The 19,207-nt window shown below is 38.8% G+C and overlaps 2 protein-coding genes across 5 annotated transcripts in view; both read left to right on the forward strand.

The window, feature by feature from the left end:
• The window catches only part of si:ch211-200p22.4 (phosphatidylinositol-binding clathrin assembly protein), a 76,284-nt gene extending 65,152 nt beyond the window's left edge, over positions 1-11,132 (forward strand). For 3 of the 4 annotated variants that reach the window (XM_024288372.2, XM_036216704.1, XM_036216706.1), the window contains 4 exons: positions 1,553-1,576; positions 6,248-6,304; positions 6,869-6,985; positions 7,405-11,132. In XM_024288372.2, coding sequence (XP_024144140.1) covers positions 1,553-1,576; positions 6,248-6,304; positions 6,869-6,985; positions 7,405-7,419 — 213 coding nt within the window. In that variant the 3' untranslated portion in view covers positions 7,420-11,132. The remainder of the gene's footprint in view (positions 1-1,552; positions 1,577-6,247; positions 6,305-6,868; positions 6,986-7,404) is intronic. The other variant, XM_036216705.1, reaches the window with a different exon arrangement.
• Positions 11,133-16,125: 4,993 nt separating this feature from the next.
• Positions 16,126-19,207, forward strand: part of zgc:92429 (uncharacterized protein LOC445063 homolog) — a 14,617-nt gene continuing 11,535 nt past the window's right edge. Inside the window, exons 1-3 of the mRNA XM_024288148.2 lie at positions 16,126-16,505; positions 16,989-17,038; positions 17,118-17,174. Of these exons, the coding sequence (XP_024143916.1) occupies positions 16,442-16,505; positions 16,989-17,038; positions 17,118-17,174 (171 nt within the window). The 5' untranslated portion in view covers positions 16,126-16,441. The remainder of the gene's footprint in view (positions 16,506-16,988; positions 17,039-17,117; positions 17,175-19,207) is intronic.

A 19,207-nucleotide genomic window follows, 5' to 3' on the forward strand; every position in this document is an offset into this window, starting at 1 on the left:
AAAGAGATGCAGNNNNTGGCATTTTATTGTATTTTACTGTAATTGTATTTTATTTTTATTTTAATTGTTTTACCTGTATTTTATTTTCTTTTATTGGTGCCTTTTGGCCCAGGTCTCCCTTGAAAAAGAAATGTTAGTCTCAGTGGGATTTCCTGGTAAAATAAAAGTTAAATAAATAAATAAAAATATAGAAACAGAAAAATACCTTAAAAACCCATTTTTTAAAAAAGCATTTATGCACTTCCAGCAGATTCTGAAGTGGATAAAAGCAGTTTTGCACTGATATGCAACACTTTGCAGTTGTCAAGTGTTTTCACATCCACCAGCCGATTGTGCTTCTCTCAGAATCTCTTTGAACTATGCTAATTGAATAATGAGCGTATGTTATGTAGTGTTGCCAACCACAGCTCTGGTTTTAAAGGGTTAAAGGTTGTTTCTTTCACATGTAGAATCTTTCAAATAACTGTAAATGTATGCAACTCCACATGTATGTAAATATTACATTTTCATATTTAACAAAAATATACTTCTTGACCTTATCACTACTGAGATTCGCTGCCATTAGCAGGTTTGAAGATCAGGAATGCATTCAGTACTATAGCTTGTGCAGTTTTTTTTTTTTTAGGGATATTCAAAACAAAAGTTAAAAAACTGTGAATTTTTAGTTGAGGGAGCCGGATTTGATCAGCATCAGGTTAGTTTTGCAAACAGACCTGCAACCAAGTAGAAAACTAGCTAATTTCAATTCGGAGCCATTCATTTTTTATTCTAAAATATAACAAAAATTCATTCTTTTCTGTCACTTTTCCTCAAATTTATATAATAAAGGAGAGTGACCGACACTTGCAGGCTCCTTACTAAAGCGTGGGAAAAATGTAAATGCTTTCAAGTACTTTTCTGATTTTTGCGGTGAATCTCCTTCCTGTTTATGCATGCCAGTGTGTGGAGAACTTTGTGCGGTGTGCATGCAGTGTGTGCTGATGTTGGCAGCCTCTAATTGTCCTCGTGATCTCTGCACAGCAATTTTCCAGCGACAAAGACAAACTGTCACTAACCCGGCCTTATCCTCTCCTCCTCTCACTTTCTTCTCCTGTTGATTCCTCCTTTCTTTCCCCTACTGTCCTCTTCAACTCGCTCTAATCTGTCCTTCCTGCTTTTTTGCACCGTCATCCACTCGTCTTCCTTCCCTTTCACGATGGCGGTTTCACACTGTCATCGACTTGTCTTGTTTGACATCTGCACGTTGGCTTTTGACCCCTGTTTTTTTTTTTTCTACCCCTTTGTAATTTTCGTTCAATTTTCATGCCTTTCTGCCATTTCTTCATATTTCTGATTCCATTTTACCCTCCAATCTGCCCACTGATCCACTTCTTACTTTTACTCCATTAACCCGTCACTTCTTCCTCGCTCCTCTTTCATCACTCGTCACCTCTGCTGGCTCATTTCATCCCATACTTCATCTCTCACATGGCTTTGTTCCTTTCTTGTCTCCTTCCTCTCTTTCTTCTTGTCGTTTGTCCCCTTTTTCCTCCCCTGTTGCGTCCTGATGCAGAATGGAATGTTCTATACTAGTTATGTAAGTACTTATCTCTGTTTAGAGGGACATGTTTTAACAAGCTTCTCAGAAATGTCTGCTCTTTGCCTTCCCGCTCTGCTTCTCTTCCTCCTCGTCTGTTTTTCTGTCACTTTCCTTTTTTCTTGTTTTCCCCTGGAGACACCTAATGACAAAGGATTTCCACAAATAACATCCTCATCCCTGAGCTAAAAGCTAATGGTGTGTGCAGGTTTTTTTTTTTTTTTTGGAAGCATTGATCTTACTGACTGATACCAGGAGGTTAGAAGGTGATAGTTTCTCCTTCTCGCCTTTCCTTGTTAGACAAGTGTTTGACATTTTATTATCTTCAATAAATGAATATAGCACAATAAAACACTAAATTAATCCTATTTTTTGCATCTTACAACAGTGAAGCACCTAAATAAAGTTGCTCCTTTTTTTTACAGCAAATAAGTCTGTATTTGGAAACTTCTTTCTACTCAAACGATAACATAGATTACTAGTTTGTCAAGATTTCTTATGTTTAAGCTCTATTTTTACAACCAGTATTGCCTAACTCCACTGGAAAGTTGATCAAGCCAGTAGATTTTTCACAATTGAAGGCAATACGCCTACGAGTCATGCTAAAGCTAACATGCTAAAGACCGACTGGTACAGAATTAAAAATGGGCGGGGCTTTTATATTGGAACTGAAGAACATTACATGAAACATCTGAAATAACGTGGAATTTAAAACCACCAATCACAGAATTCAACTGTAATGCCTCTTTTCAACCTATAGGGGGCAGCACAGAGACGTTTTTGACTATAATTTCAGGAAATCAACACTATTATTATAAATTCTCAAAACTATTGCAAGGACCAACAGACAGCACTTTTAAAGCGATATAGGTCAACAGACAAAAAATAAGTTGATTTAGTGTTTGGTTACTCTTTAAGATTGAATGTATTTTTTTTTCAACCATTAAAAACAAAAATACTAAAGAAGGGAAATGAGTAACTTTGAACGATTCACTGACTTGAAAAAATAAGATTACAAGTAGTTAACTTTAAATCACCAATAAATATTCGCATACACGCATAAATGATGCCATAGTAATTACTTAGTCATAAATAGACATATTTGTACTTCTACATAAATATACAACACGCCTAATCCATTAAATGGGAAGTTTATCAAAAAGTTTTTAATTAATTGCTTGAAAAGGAGCAGGAAGAAGCACATTTAAATAATCCCACCCCTATTATACTTTAATTAACTTATAATAATCCGGTTTTTAGCTCTATTTTTATTTATTTATTTATTTCTCTCTATGAGGAGCACAGAAAACAGAGCAGTCTATTAATTTAAAAGCTGTGACTGATTTAGTTATTGGTGTGAGGGAATTTTTATCAACACAAGCAAAAAAGCAGATTACATCAACAAAAAGGGAAACCGCTGAGGAAAACGACAAATTCATGGAATGATAGTTTTTGTGAAAGAAGAGGCAGTATTCAGGTTGCTGCAAATGTAAGCAGACACGAGAGCCATTGATGTGAATATAGAATGCTTCACAGACAGCACTGCAGCAGCGAGGCTGGCTGTCATACATCCTGCATGATGAGTGGAAAAAAACTCCCATATTTGAGATTCTCTGCAAGGCTGCAGCAGCCTCTGCTGGATCTCTGCTTTACATTAGTATGTATCATGCGAGGAAAGTGTTTCATCCGTTTAACCCTCACTTAGCCTTCCTGAAGCGCGTTAACCCATTGGGCCGCGTGTTTCCGTCCCACGCTCCAGCTTTGAACAGGTTACAGATAAACCATCAGGCTTGAACGGCTGGAAGTGGAGTTGCGAACGGTTCATCTGTCAACACTACAAATGACGAAACATGAGGGAAAGAGACGGATTAAAAAGTTTAAACAGACAGGCAGGAGCCGCGCTAGAGGCAACAGATGAAAAATTCACCAGCAGAAGACTGATGGTAGCAGATAAATGTGCGGCGTGACGCAGCGAAGGCAGACAACACTGTGGGAATCCGCACAAAGGCTGGAAGAGAAGCGACGGATGCATCAGCTACATCTCTGTTTGTCTCTATGACATGTCAGCTTTAATAAAGAATGCAGGGAAATGGATAAATGACGCCTAGGGCTAGTTTAGATGAGACGATTGGATAAAATTGGGGTTGTAAATGAATGAAGGAGGTGTTGAGTGACAGTAAAGTGATTTTAGTCTATTGGAAACATTTACTGAAGCCACAAAAATAGAAATAAATGTATGAAAAGTCCTTATTTTTCCCTAAACTGACAGTGGATTGTTGTTGAAGTGAATCTAAAAGCAGAAAAGGATCCATTCACAGCTCATTATTAATAGCCGTGAAGTTCTTCTTGTAGCAGAAACTTCTCATTATGCCGAACAATCAAATGAGATAAATATACCACAACTTTTTTTTTTTTTTTTACAGAAGTAAAAAGGTCTCATCAAAACATTGCCTGTAGCCAACGTGTCAGAATCATACAAGCGAAAGAAGAAAAATAGGAATCCACCAAATCACATCTGCATACATACTCTAAAATTGCACATCTATGATTACCTGCAGTATCAAACTATTTTCAAATGGTTTGTTTTTTTATTCCGCTTCAGCATTTCTATCTAGAAAACTCGTAAAAGGTCCAGAAATTCAACTGATAACTTCCAACATGAAACATTTTCATCTTAAGCGGCTTGTCGGTTGTTCGACTGGTATACCTTTAGTGTTTATACACAAATGTTAGCTTTGTGTGCTCCCATGATTTGTAGTGAGTCAGTTTTTCTATTAGATGCTGTTTTTTTAATTGTACAAAACTCAAAAGCGACAATTAAAGGATAATTCTGTTATGCTTTCCCCACTTAACCCTAAAGCCGTCATTGTATTCACTATAAACATATCAAATAATGTGTCTGCTCAGTTAATACAAACAACAAAGCTAGTTCTGCTGTTTCATCACTGCGTTTTGCAACAAACTGCGACTGAAAACATGTCACCACAGTGTGGTACCGTGATGAATTTGGCTTTTGAAGCCTCTTTTAATGATTTTAGGTTCTCCTGTTTTGGGAAACCACACAAAGTTCCTACGCAATCGTTGTCACAACTCTTGAATTCATTAGAATGAATGAAACACCCTTTAAAGAGACCTCTCCCGACCGTTTAGATCAGGCACGTCCAAAGTGTGGCCCACAATCAAATTTGTACCAGGCCGTAGGCTCCTATCATAAAATCAATAATATGTGACCCCAAGCACTCCCTAAGAACTGTGGGTACAATGTCTTGATTGTGATTGGCCATAGTACGTTTTAAGCTGTTTTAAACCTGGGGCTACTTGACCTTTAGAGCCTTAAGGGCCTAACGAGAAGAAATGATTTCTGTGGAGAAGAAAAATTAGGAATTTGTGTTTGTGTCATTTTCCCTTTTCACATGATTTAAATGTATATCAATAATATGTAACATTTCTTTGAGCCCAGATTAAACGTTGACAGTTTGTTTTTTTCCAGACAGACTTTATTTTGTTTTAATCCCAGTCTTCAAATATGAAATTGACAATAATTTTGGTAGGAAAAAAGTATTTAAGCATATTTCTGTTTTATATGAAAAAGCAAAAACTGTCATTATAATAAAAGTATCCTTATATAGTTCATTTGTATTGGCAAGATATCTTGCGATACAATTAATTCCAGATACCTTCTTCTATGATATAATAGATATCGGAATATATCCCAATTTTTCACTTTTTTTTTAAGTATGACTCATCTGGACGCTAATACATTTTTATTGCAATAGAATGGTAAAAAGTAAAAACTAAGTAGTACATGTGTCATAACAACAAAAACCGCGAGGCTGACTGAACTTTTAACACAAGCTAGCTTACGCAAGAACTTGTTGTTTTGGTTGTGATGTAGAGCGACCAAAACAACAAAACAAAAGTAATACACTGATGGACGCTCATAAATAATTAATTAAATACTGTCTTGTCAGCATTTTAAATCGATACAAGTATCGCCAAAGGAAATATCGCGATATATCGCCAAATTGATTTTCCCCGATTCGTCAGCCATCACACATTACCACCTCCCCTTTTTTTGTAAAGCGTTTTGACACCCCTGGTGTAGATGGATCTCCTTCTGTTTGAAATCCTCTGATATTCAAGCTCTACCTTCTCACAATGAAACAGAGCTGCGGGTGATGTGTCAAAGGTAGCCCCCTGTTGTGCTCGATCAGCATCCGCCTGTGCTGGCATCCCTCCTAGATGTTCACCGATGTAGTGCGGACAGTCGCCGTCACAAACGAACAAAAAATCTGCAGATATGCGTGGGCTGTAAACGACCGCAGCAAATTGCCTGTCACGATGAATTTGTCGCCCATTCAGGTTAAGTGGATTTGCCACAGCCGAGCCTCGTCCTATTGTAGCACTTCCTTTAAGTGGTGCTAATAACCGCTCACAGTTGGACTCCTACTTCCCCTTTTCTGCATGCTGTGCTCTGACTGTACGAGTACTCGAGCCTTCGGTGTGTTCTACTTGCTCACATTGTTTACAGTCTTGAAGACGCCCAGGCTGATCCTTTCATTTAAGACATCAACTATATTGTGTTTGAAGGCGGGTAATAAAGGGAAAGTTGTTTATTGGAGCCAGGTGTGCCTTTGATGCTTTTTGACTTTGAGCTTGTTTTTCTTTCAGGCTCCAGCTCCGATGGCTTTCCCCATAACCACACCGCAAGTGCCTGTGTATGGAATGGTGAGCACGTCCAAATACATTTTTAGTTGGGGTTATTTCTGTGCTTTTACATTCATGTCTTACATATATAATTATTTCTTCTTTGTATATTTCATGTATATTATTCATTTCTCTGCCTAAAGGTCTTTTCTTAAAGACCCACACCAATGAAAATTGTGTTTTAACATGTTCTTGTACATGTATAAAGAAAATTAAGCTAAAAAATAAATGCAGTTTGAATCATTTTGTAGTTGTGAAGTGGAAAATATGGTGGGCGGGGCCACAACCACCCTGCATCCATACGGGGTCAAATGAGGATCAGCCTAAAGCGAATCAAAAACCACATTGTAAAACTTAAATGAGTTATTGAAAATAAAAAAAAAAATGTTAATTTGAAAAAAAAAAATGTGCCAATAGTCCCACCTTCAAATCGAAGGCAAATTTCTAATGAACTCCTGCAGAACGTTTCTAGATTTTTGTCTAAAAACTATGTAATCATAATTAAAAGACTACCGGAAACACTTAAAAATAGGTCAAAAGATGATTATTTTTTTAACTATTGGTGTTAAATTTTTGTGCTTCTAGGTCCCTCCTCAGATGGCTCAGATGGGCGGGGTGCCAGTGATGGCTCCACAGCCAATGATGTACAACCAGCCTGTTCTCAGACCCACCAACCCATTTGCACCCATGCCAGGAGCCCAGGTGACCTACAGGATTTTTTTTTTCTTTTTGAATTGCTATATGTCAAATCTCATTGGAAAATGTAGTTCCTGAACTCGGTGTGATTACAACTGCAGTAAATAATGCATAAATTCCCTGACAGCAACACTGCAGCCCTTTTTATTGATCTGTCTAAGACTGTTTGGAGGAGAGATCATGCAAAATTCAAAGTAAAAGCTTCTCGACAGCCGGTGAATTGTTAAAAAAAAAAAAAGATCAATCCGATTTTTATTCAAGCAGCAGGTCTTTCTTGCCTCAAACCTGTTCCTCGGGGGTCAGTTCTTTCACTGCAAAAATCCCCTATAAATGAAAATAAACAGTAGTTTGAAAAACAAGAAGAAAAAATGCAATCCAAACTAACAGTTTTTTTTTCTTTATCCCCCGTTTGCTTCTGCGTACAGATGCAGTTTATGTAATCCAGCCAGAGGGGAAGCAGAGTGCCAAAAAGTAACTCACAGACAGCAGAAGGAAAACACGAGAGCGCGCTCAGATGGAGGCAGAACCCATTCGATCACGCGAAAGAACTCCAGACACACCGAGGACAAGAAATCACGACGAAGGAAAAAGAGGCTGATACAAGCAAGAAGTAGACGACGGTCGGAGGGTTGAGACATAATCTGTGGCTGATGATTGTCTGAAACAACTCCGATGTGTGAATGTAGCTTCTGTGTGTTTTTTTTCCTGTGGGGTTTGATGGAGCTTTGAGGAGAGGAGACTCTGGATTTCTCTGGATCTGACTGTGAAGAAGGGTCTCTGCTGCAGAACTAGCTTTACTTCATACTGGTGCTATTTTGTTCTCTCTGGGTTACCATATGCCTGCAACAGCAACTTGGGGAGCACTTCCGGAGGACAAAAGTGTGTGTGTGTGGGGAGGTGTGTGTGCACAGCAGTTGTTTCAGACAATACATTTTTATAGCCAACTCCTTCTTCATATCCACCTTTGTTAGTGATCCATTAAGCACGACATCCAGAGGCAAATGGCCCCAAATGTTTCCACTTTGCTGCGTCAAGTTACTATTTCTCAACTTTTATTTTTTCTATTCTTTTGTTGGCCTTTCCTGCTCTAGTTTGTACAGAATTGTTGGTAATCTTTTATTGTATTGCATTCCCAAAGTCGCATAGGGAGACGGGGGGGGATGGGTGGAAACGGGGGATGGGTGAAAACGGCAAACAAACACTGCCTGGTGGCCGAATCGCGCTAAAGAAAAGTGCAAAAACGCCCAACCGTCTGTGAAAGCGTTCGATTTTGCCAGTTTATGACCACCTTCACTTAAAAAGATTTAAAAAAATAACTGATGTTTTTCTGAAAGGTGAACAAATTTGATTCAAACACATCAAGGGAGCACAATGCTGAGAACTGCAAGAACTATCCGTTCTTTTTTTCTTCACCTCCCTGTTGGCTCTTTGTACGTATCCATCGTTAAAGCTACCAAAATGTTGCTAAAATCACTGTTACCAATACAAACTGCTCCATGTTTCAAGTGTGAATTTGGACTCAAAAACAATAGAAACGACCTAGCTACTGCATTAAAGTTTCAAAAAGTGGAGATATACCACCTCATGTCTCAGCCGTGAAAAGGTTTGTTGTCATCAAGTTCAATGAACTATCTATTCCATTGGTTGCACCAACCAATCAGCTTTCAGTATTCTGGGTTCTGTACCTCTCTGCTTTTCACTAAGCTCTTTAATGAATCAATCTCTGTCCTAAAACCTTCACCGATTTAATGAAGCCCCAGAAATGTTGTGCGTCAGCTCTTGACGTGACGTATAATAAATGAAAGAAATGTATATTTTTGTTTCGCTGAGGAGCGTGTTTATAGGATTTATTCTGTTTTGTGGAAACGTAGCTCAACGACCAGGTTGTGTCTGTGATTGAGGACAGCAGCACTGAGTGGGTTTAGCGTCACTGATTTAAGCCGATTTTACTTTAAATTGCACTGAATCACAACATCCAAATGTCACCGAACACGGCTCAAAGTTTAACTCATGGAAGAGTTTATGGCTATTCTTCAGCTGGAACATCCGTCCCCTACTGGACGTTGAGGAATTCACACTCGTATTGTGTCATGTTCGTCTTTCAAAGACGTTGCACTGAAGAAGCTGTCGTGCAGTTGGGGTAACTAAAGGTTTCAGCTGTCCGCCATTTCGGTAAGCAACAGTTTTTCCCGCTCTCATCATGAGCTTTTTGCAGTCATGCTCGCTAAACTTTTTCATCCCATCCATCAGCGATCGTCCACCGCCAAACTCTAGTCCGTCTGCGTCTAGAATGCGTTCTTTTATTGCCACCTTTTGAGTCAGTGTAGATAGTAAACGTTTCAGATCGTCTGCGTAGATTTTGCTCGTAGAAGCTTCTAGTTCCAGTTAAGTGTTGTCGTCCCTCTACGTCTGAAAGTCGAACTTTCAGAGGCTCTCCGGGTCAGGACCAAGTTTTGGCCGAACTTTTTCTTCTTTCTATCGACGATGTTCTGTTATTTTTTCTTCATCTGCCCTTTTCTTAGGATATCCTATTAGACCTACAGATCAAATTAACAAAATAATGGAAATTATGTTGAACATACTCAAGCTAACATCAAAGGGCTAGGAGTTTGTTGAATAAAATTCTACAAATCTGAAATAATTTTTTAGAGATCTATTAATTCAATGGTTCCAAAGCCAAACACTGACTGTCAATAATGAGCAAATTTTAGAATACTCACTTAAACTTTCTTGCAAACTCCAACTTCTACATATACTTTTTTCTTGAAAAAATGATTAAACACCATATTTTAGACTTTAGGGAATCAAATCTTAGACATCTTTCATAGCAGACCATCACTGGAAATGGTTTTAATTGACACGAGTGATTGAAATCATGCTTTTGTAAATGTAGATATCCCTAGCATCAGTACCAACTCCTTTTGTTGAGTTCTTGACGAACCGGAGAGGCTTTCGTACCGTGTTTTCTGGAGGAATTTGATGCTCCGTCCATCCCGAGTTAGTTGATCCTGAACCCGCCATTGGCTCCTTAAAGTAGCTCAGCTGAATCCTTGGCTTTAAAGTGCACGGATGCAGCTATTTTTTTGTCATCTTTACATTTTTTTTGTGTCTGCAGGTTTTTTCGGATGATCAAACCAAATTCCTCCATGTTTAGGGTGGGGGAGGGGGGTCTCGGGACTCATGGTTGTTACTGCCAGAAGTTGTTACAGCTTTATCGCACAGCGGCTCAGCATTTCAGCTCAGACTCTGTCGCTCTCTCGCTCCACCGCCGATGATTCCTAAGCTGTTAGGTCTCCGCATTCATGTAGCAGGAGTCTTAGCAGAAGTCCTCGAATGTCTCTTTGGGGTGGGGGGGGGTTGTGTCTTTTTAAGACGATGATGGTAAACTCTCTTGTCTCATCGTGCCCTTCTGAAAAAGGCCGATCCTTTTGACAGGTTGATCAGAATTCCAACCGTTTGCAGACTCATCACCTCTTTGACCTGCAGCTGACTGGATTGTCTCCAGAAGTGAGCCACTGTTTTTTTTGTTTTTTTTTTTTCTCCAGCATGCATCTCTCTGACAGCTCTCTGCGTGCTTGAAAGGGCGTTTCACAAGAATCCAAAAGAGACGCTGTGATCGATTTTACCTTGTTTTGTCAGTGAGTTGTTCCGATCTAAAAACTTCAGTGCACATTCTGTTTGTTTTTTAATTTTATTTTCTGTCTGCGGTATAAACGTGCTAAATGCTGCCTCGTTTTTCTGTATATAAAGAAATCCACGTGCAACACGGCTTCAAAACAAATGCTGCTTTCTTTCAATTTCTTTCCATTTCTTCTGGACGATATGTTAGCATAGCAGTGTGTAGGTTACGGGGGGGTCAGCGGGTTAATGCAGATTCATACATCCAGATCCGTCGTGTGATGCCAAATGTTTTCAAAGCAGAACCCCCCCCACCTGTTGATCTGTCTTTCTCTTCTGTCTCTCTTTGTACATTTTTTTCTATTTATTTAATGCAGAAAATATATGGATTGTATCAAGCATGGAAAGGCAAACAAATGTTACAGCTGACAGAAGTTACAGGCTTTTATTTTACAGCAGTATATTTGTTTATTATGGATAAAAATTGTTTTCTCTCTCCTGGTTTTTGGAAGAAATAAAGAATCATTTTCCATTCCTAAATGTTTGTGGGTTTTTGTGTGTGTGTGTCACTCCCTATAAGGAAATATTTCATGGGTTTGTTACAGTTTTGAGCCAAAATATTAAACATGTCGTTTTCTAGGACATAGTTTCTGCAGAGCAGCAGGAGTTAATTGGAAATGCAATCCAAACGGGGAAGTTGGAGGTTGAATCCGCCCACAGCCATAATTAGAAGATCCAGAGGGGAGGGGCTTGAGAACAGGACTGGTATCATTACTGAAGCTGCAGATCAAGATGCGGGGCTTAAAATTTTTTAACCTGTAGGGGGCAGCGCAGAGATAATTTTTGACTAGATTTTCAAGAATTATGCAAGTTATTTTAATTTGTCAAAAATTTGTCAATGAAGAACAGACGGCATATTTAAAGCCCCGTTTATAAAGGTAAACGGCAAAAAAAGTAGATTTAGGGTTTGGTTACCCTTTAATTTTTGTTACATATATTCTCCATCATAAAAAAACACAAGAACACGTTAAAAACCCATCATTTTATTGTTTTTAATGGCCTGATGTTCTCTTGTGCTTATTTCTAACTTATATAATTTTGACAACATATTTTTTCATGGACACTAAATATTGAAAGTTCTATGAGGTTTAAGTTGATTTATCCTGGAATAGGGCTGCCACGATTGGTTGATTAATCGACTATTAAAATAGTCGACCACTAATTTAATAGTCAATTAGTCGTTACTTTATAATATATGGAGTCTGAGTGTATTACACAGTTGTGAGTGTTCAGCAATAAAAAAATACTTTTCTTATATTTGAGTCAGAGACCAAAACTTTATCTTTTTTGAAAAATAGTTCTTCGTTTCAGATGCTGACCTCATTTCATTAAATCTTGTTTTAATACCAGAAACAAATGAAGGGAAGAAGCTGCACAATTCATTAAAAGTTAAATAATTTTATTTTCATTTTAATTGTGTTTATTTTTAGTTAGTTAAAGTTCATTATGTTTAAGATGTGTGCTGTATATCCACTTTGCGCATGATTCAATTAGTCGACTAATCAATAAAAATAACCAGTGAGTAGTCGACTATCAAAGTAATTGTTTGTGGAAGCCCTATTCTGGAATAATATTCCTGTTTTTATTTATAGTTATGTTAAAAAGTGACATTTTTAAAGTTTTAGAAATGTCATTTAAGTGTTTTCAATAAATGTTTGGCTTGTTTTGCAGCCATTAAACTTGACACTAGTGTCAGAATCCAGGCCTCGAGGGCCGGTGTCCTCCACGTTCTCCAACCAACCTGCTATTGAAGCTCCTTATTGGCTAAAATCACACCTGATCCAGGTAATCAGCAGCAGATAAGGCACATTTTTATCTGCACTAGAGTATTACTAGGTTGTCTTGTCTGGTATTTCATCAGAAAAGCTCCAAAATAGCTCAGTGATTTCAAATGATCCGAGTTCTTTCTGGTTTTTCAGTATTAATTTTTTATTTCCACACGTCTTTTCTCCATCAGTTTCTTTTAAAGTAAGATTCCAATAAAAATTCCTGAAACCATCACTCTGCTTTTGTCCTGTAAATAAAATGTTGATACACTGGGAACGCTTGTTGGGTTGAATCAACAAGAAAAATCTATAGTTGAGTCCCACTGTGGGAAACATTTGAACATATCTTCATCTCCTTCACATTTGTTTATATAATCTGCTCCATTTGACTCCAGACGGATTTCTACTGTTATTCCAGCAACACTCCCACGGCGAGGGATTTAAAGTCAGGTTCCCAAGTCCATCGCTCAGCATGTCCTGTGTCTGACAAATGGCAGTGAGTGAATAATAGATCACTTTCCCCTTGTGAAGGGCCTTGTAATGTTTCAGTGTTCGGGACAGGATTCAGCACACGACTTTAAAAGGTCAAAAGCTACACAAATACATCAATTCAACGCTGAACTGGAAGATGTACCTCCATTCACGAGTCTGAGGAATGATAAATGCAGGGTTTTACACGTTTCTGCTGGACATGTTTGCTTGAAAGGGGTCGAGAAGGAAAATGGAGGGAAACTTGAGCAATCAGGAATCAAGCTTCACGTTATGGTCATAACGGACCATTCAAGAACATACAGAATCTGGGTTCTTGAAAGCGCGATTTAGCATACAGTGTTCATAATAGACTGTATGGCTGGCTACCTGATATTAGCACGTGTACCTACAGCTGGAAGAGGCTTGGTGCGAAATGTCAAAGTGGTGTAAATGTCATGAATCTTGTTTTGTCTTTCACAGCTCTATTACAACATACAAAAGACTCAATTCCAGCCGGACATGAACATCAATTATTAATTCCTCCTTCATGATCAATTTTCAAACAGTTGGCATTTCTGAGTTTTAAATCAAATTGGAGTCCCCGATAGTTTAAAGTTCAACTAATTAAATTTGAATGGCTGCTCGTTTTGTTCATAGAGCCCGGCAACAGACTTAAAAACTTGCGCAGTAACACACAAACATGGAAACTGGAAAAGTGCCAGTCTCAATACTGTAGACGCCAGTCTCTAATAGACGCTACTCTCTAATAAGACACTGGTCTCTGATAGATGCTGGTCTCTAATGGATGTAGGTCTCTAATAGAAGCTGGTCTCTAATGGATTACTGTCTCTATTAGAACCTGGTCTCTAATGGATGACTGTCTCTAATAGATGCTACTCTCTAATTGACGACGGTCTCTAATAGACACTACTCCCTAATAGATGCTGGTCTCTAATGGATGACGGTCTGTAATAGATGCTGGTCTCTAATAGACGACGGTCTCTAATAGACACTACTCTCTAATAGATGCCGGTCTCTAATAGACACATAACTCTCTAATAGACGCCGGTCTCTAACAAGACGCCGGACTCTAATGGATGACGGTCTCTAATAGACGCCTGTCTCTAAAAGATGACAGTCTCTAATAGACGCCTGTCTCTAATAGATGATGGTCTCTAATAGACGACGGTCTCTCATAGATGCCAGTCTCCAATAGACAGTACTCTCTAATAGACGCCGGTCTCTAACAAGACGCCGGTCTCTAACAGACACTGGTCTCTAATGGATGACTGTCTGTAATAGACGCCTGTCTCTAATAGATGAGGGTCTCTAATAGATGCCGGTCTCTAATGGATGACGGTCTCTAATAGACGCTGGTCTCTAATGGACGACGATCTCTAATAGATGCCGGTCTCAAATAGACACCGGTCTCTAATGGATGACGGTCTCTAATACATGCCGGTCTCAAATGGTCACTACTCTCTAAAAGACACTACTCTCTAATTGACGCCGGTCTCTAACAGACACTGGTCTCTAATGGATGTCAGCCTCTAATAGATGTTGGTCTATAATAGACACCGGTCTCTAATAGATGCCAGTCTCTAATGGATGACGGCCTCTAATAGATGCTGGTCTATAATAGATTCTGGTCTCTAATGGATGACGGTTTCTAATAGACGTTGGTCTCTAACAAGACACCGGCCTCTCCCAGCCACCAAGGCCAAGTGGGCCCCATATACCCCCTCATTGATTTAGGTGGCTACGCTGGCCCGCTGCCCGGTGGACAGCGTAGCGAGCTCCACTGCCAGGATCTGGCAAAGCAAGCAAGTGCCAGGAGTCAGCAGAGCTAGCAGGATCGCTGTCCAGGGTTCCAGTCCCTGGGCAGCGGGGCCAATGTAGGCAAACACAGCTGGGGTCACCACGGAAAATGTGGACAAACCCAATTGGGGCCTACATTCTCTGCCCAATTTTAAACCATGTGGGGCCCACTTGGCCTTGCTGGCTGGGCTAATAGACAGTAGTCTCTAATAGACACTGGTCTCTAATACATGCCGGTCTCTAATGGAAGAGTGTCTCTAATAGGTGCTACTCTCTAATTGACGCCGTTCTGTAATAGACACCAGTTTCTAATTGATGCTGTTCTCAAATAGACACCAGTTTCTAATTGACGCCAGTCTCTAATTGATGCTGGTGTCTAATAGATTCCGTTCTCTAATAAATGCCGTTCTGTAATAGACACCAGTTTGTAATTGACGCCGGTCTCTAACTGATGCTGGTCTCTAATAGATGCCAGTCTCTAATAGTGGTTGGGTTCCTTTAAGATTCCAGGGCTTCTATAAGAACATATATGTTATATGGGTATATGCATGTTCGCATACACTTTCCATTGGAAGGGGTTGATTAAATGTGAGTTGCCAAGGCAGCTGTCAGTGTTGTAAAGTAATGATGCAGTTTGATTTTTTTTTATTCTTTACAAGCAAGTTTCATTGACACAATCCTTTAAAAATATATTTTATTTGAGGTAGAAGGTACAATTAAGGTCCTGAAGAGGATTGTAGGAAACATGAGAAGTCAGCATGCAAGAATCAAAGACAAGAAATCAAAGCTTCGGTCCAGTCTTGTACGGTACATTATCTTGGGGTTTCCATTGTAAAATGGAACCATTAAACAGTACCTCTTGGAGCCCCCATCAGTTGCAGGTCCACTGAAACATGGAATTGTTGGGGTGGAGCTGCTGTAGCCCCCACTGATTGGCAGAAAGTCATAACGGCATTAGACAACATAGTGCTAATTGTAAGCTAACATTTGTCAGCATTCAGGCTTTTGTGGTTTCCTGTGTCCACTTTTGGTCAGCGCTTTCACATAACAGCAGTTGGGATAGGCTCCAGCATCCCATGCATAGAACTAAGCAGATTTCAAAGGTTTAAGTAATAGTATTAAGCAATTCTGAGCTTTTATCAAAACATGACCTGCTTGAATTGTTTAGAGGCACTTTCTAAACACGGATATGAACGCGTGTTTGTTGCTTGTTCAAAATAATGCTTGGATAGCAGGAGCAGCAGTGCTTTGTGGCTCTCTCTGCTTTTAGGGTTCTTTCTTTAGACTTTTGAGCATCAAAAACAGACGAAGGAACAGAGGTTAGCCTCCGGGGAGCATCAGGGCCCCGCTTTTACCTTTCTGGTAAACCCAGAAACCTTTTTGCTTCACAGCCTGGCTAGAGCAGAGTGTGACAGAGACAGGAATGCCAACCCCCACCTTCAGATAAGTTCTGACAGCTGAAAATCGAGAAGGGGAGGAGAGAAGCGGGCCGAGCGGCTATTTTTAAACTTCCATTCATGCAGACCAGAACCAGGCAGAGGAGCTGTTTCCTCACTACCACCCCTCCCTCATAAGGGGACCAGCCTTCTGGATCTCTCCATTCCGCCTGGCGAGAAACTTCGGGAGGCCTGACCCCCGTTTAAGACCACGAGACACGGCCGGTCTGGAAGAAGTTCTCAAACACGACCGCTGAAATCAAAGAGGAAGACGAAGAAACGTTTTGGCCAACATGGCTCTGCTATGCTACAATAAAGGCTGTGGACAGACGTTTGACCCCAGCAACAACAAGGATGGTGAGCTCTTGTTGCCTATTATGCCTTATTTCTTTTGGACGGTGTGTCTGATTTAACGCCTGATAGTATTTGGCAGCAGATTACTTGAAATGTAGTTTTTAAGCACCCAGTGAAGGAGATTTTCCCTTTTGAAAAGAATCACTTGTGACCACATTTGTGTTGTCTTGATGTGCAAATCGAATGTAAATCGGACTCGTAAAATATGTAAATTCATTATAAACAGGCGGAAAAATATGTACGCGAGTCCTCTCATTAGGGAGTTGATTAACGGTCCAAGGCTGGATGAAACAATTGTTAGTTATACCTGTTGCATGGTTGTATCTCCACGTGAGAGGAGGGATGACACGTGGACCATGTAACCCCCACCCAAACTGCAGTGAAGTGAACAGCTGCTACACCCTTTTTAATATATATATATATATATATATATATATATATATATATATATATATATAAAAACATGACGGCTGTCTTTCTCGACAGACTCCTGCCTCTTCCATCCAGGAGTTCCCATCTTCCATGATGCCCTGAAGGTAAGACGGCGACAACCCGCCCGCCATGTTTGGATCTGATCCGGCTGGTGACGCCCCGACCGTCTGTTTCTGTCTCCAGGGATGGTCCTGCTGTCGGAAGAGGACAACTGACTTCTCAGAGTTTCTCTCCATCAAGGTGACAACTTCACTTCAAACGGCCCTTTGCTTAAGAAAACCCTGTTTGTGTAGCATTGAGCACCGAGCTCCGGCGATACCTCAGCAAGAGCCGAGATGATGGAAAATTATTCAGCTCCTTTGATAAAACTTTAATCAAGCGGAAGGGAAAGCGGGGTGTGAAAACTAGTTCATGAAGGATGCAGGCAGAGTGGATGTCAATTCTATGACTTCAAACTAGCACCTTTTTTATTCACTTGAACTTTATAGTCATTCAACTTTTGATAGAAGTGACTCAAGGATTTAAATTTAAGTTATTAGTGCCTAAAATAAGATTCCTACCTGTTCTTATGTTGTAGGTCTTTACATTAAAAGTACATTTTAGTTCTTTAAAATTACTTTTATGGTATTACCTTTAGACGAAATTAATTAATCAATCTATTTTTAATCTAACCTAATAATTGCCGTGAAAAAAACTCATTTTTAAATATTTTTATTTAAATGTATGACATTTTTGCACAGGAAAAGATCAAAAAACAACAAAAAAGTGGCTTTATGAAATATATATATATATATATATATTATCATAACAAATTTCAAACTTTATGTTTACACCACCAAGGGGGATTTTTTTAATCTAAAACAATTAAGGAATAAAAAAAGATCCAGAGAGCTCTAAGTTAACACGCCAAAAACACAGTAGGAACACTTTTCTGTAGCTAATAACATGGCAATGCGTTTTAAATAGTTAAATTTTTGTGAAAAATTAATGATCTCTTTAACACTTGAGGTGTTGCCGATGACGCTTAAAAACATAATCATTAGTATACTTTAACTTTTCAATCGTTAACACGTTCAACAAAATTCCAGTAGATTCTACTAGAATCTGATGGAATTACCTTGTCTGCATTAACACGGAGAGTTACTGTAAATCAAAGAGCAATAACACTGGAGCTCCGGTGTTAAAGGGTTAAAGTAAAAAATACGACAAGATTAAAGTACTAGTAATTGAATTAATGCTTATAGTTTTTCATAAATGACCAAGATAATGTGCTTTGAGTTGTGAATTATCAGAAATGAATGGACTTCACTAAAGAACACAATCAGGTTTCCTTCCTTCACTAATTTCTGATATCTGACGCCTCATCAGGATTTATCCCTCACATAACAGATAATAGTCTTACGAATAGTCTTAAAATATGAAAGTAAAGCATGCTAAATTCTTTGTACTTAATTTTTAATCAATTGTGACATCCTGATCATATCTGAATCATGCATTTCTGAGACCCCTATCTCGCTAGCATGATCCACACTGACCTTTAAAAAAAATGGTATATGCCTTAGTCCATTTGTTCTCCCCTGTAGTTCACTATTGTTCCACTAGAGGCAGTAGAAGGGCATTTCAAAATGGCTGTCTCCGTGAAATCTCAAAAACACTTTTGGCGGGAAAAAGTTTTGATAATTTTAAAACTTTTTGGTGAGAATAACTCGTCTGTTGTAATTAATTTGTGTTAATGAATACTTTCTGTAAAGAAAGTTAATTAATTGATAATTATTTCATTTATAATGTAGTTACACCATGTGAACAATATGTGGATCAAATTTGAGACAGTGGGTAAATAAGGTGTTTTATATACTGAACATTCATGCCTTAAACTATTATTGTTGTAAGCAAAAATTTACTAAATCACCTAAAGTATCATAAATGATACTATCTATATTTCACAAAAAATGCATTTTCTTGCTTTAAAAACAACTTATTTCCAAATAATTTACATTTTCTGTTAATTAATTGATGTATATAAAGTATAGAAGAGAAGCAAGAAATATCACCTTCTTTTAAAAATCAGATCATTTAGAGTTATTTTTTGTTAATTGAAATTTACTTGAAGTCAAATAAATTTACATTTTACAAAAGTAAGAGTCCCCTGACAAAATTAACATTAAGATAGCAGTAAGTAACTTTTTTTTAAACTGCTTACATTGCACGTCTTCAGGTGTCGACAGCATCTCTGTCTGATTGTCCTGGAGAATGTTTCGACCTGCATCGGTTAA

This window comes from Oryzias melastigma, linkage group LG18 (genome assembly GCF_002922805.2).
Source record: "Oryzias melastigma strain HK-1 linkage group LG18, ASM292280v2, whole genome shotgun sequence".
Lineage (NCBI taxonomy): Eukaryota > Metazoa > Chordata > Actinopteri > Beloniformes > Adrianichthyidae > Oryzias > Oryzias melastigma.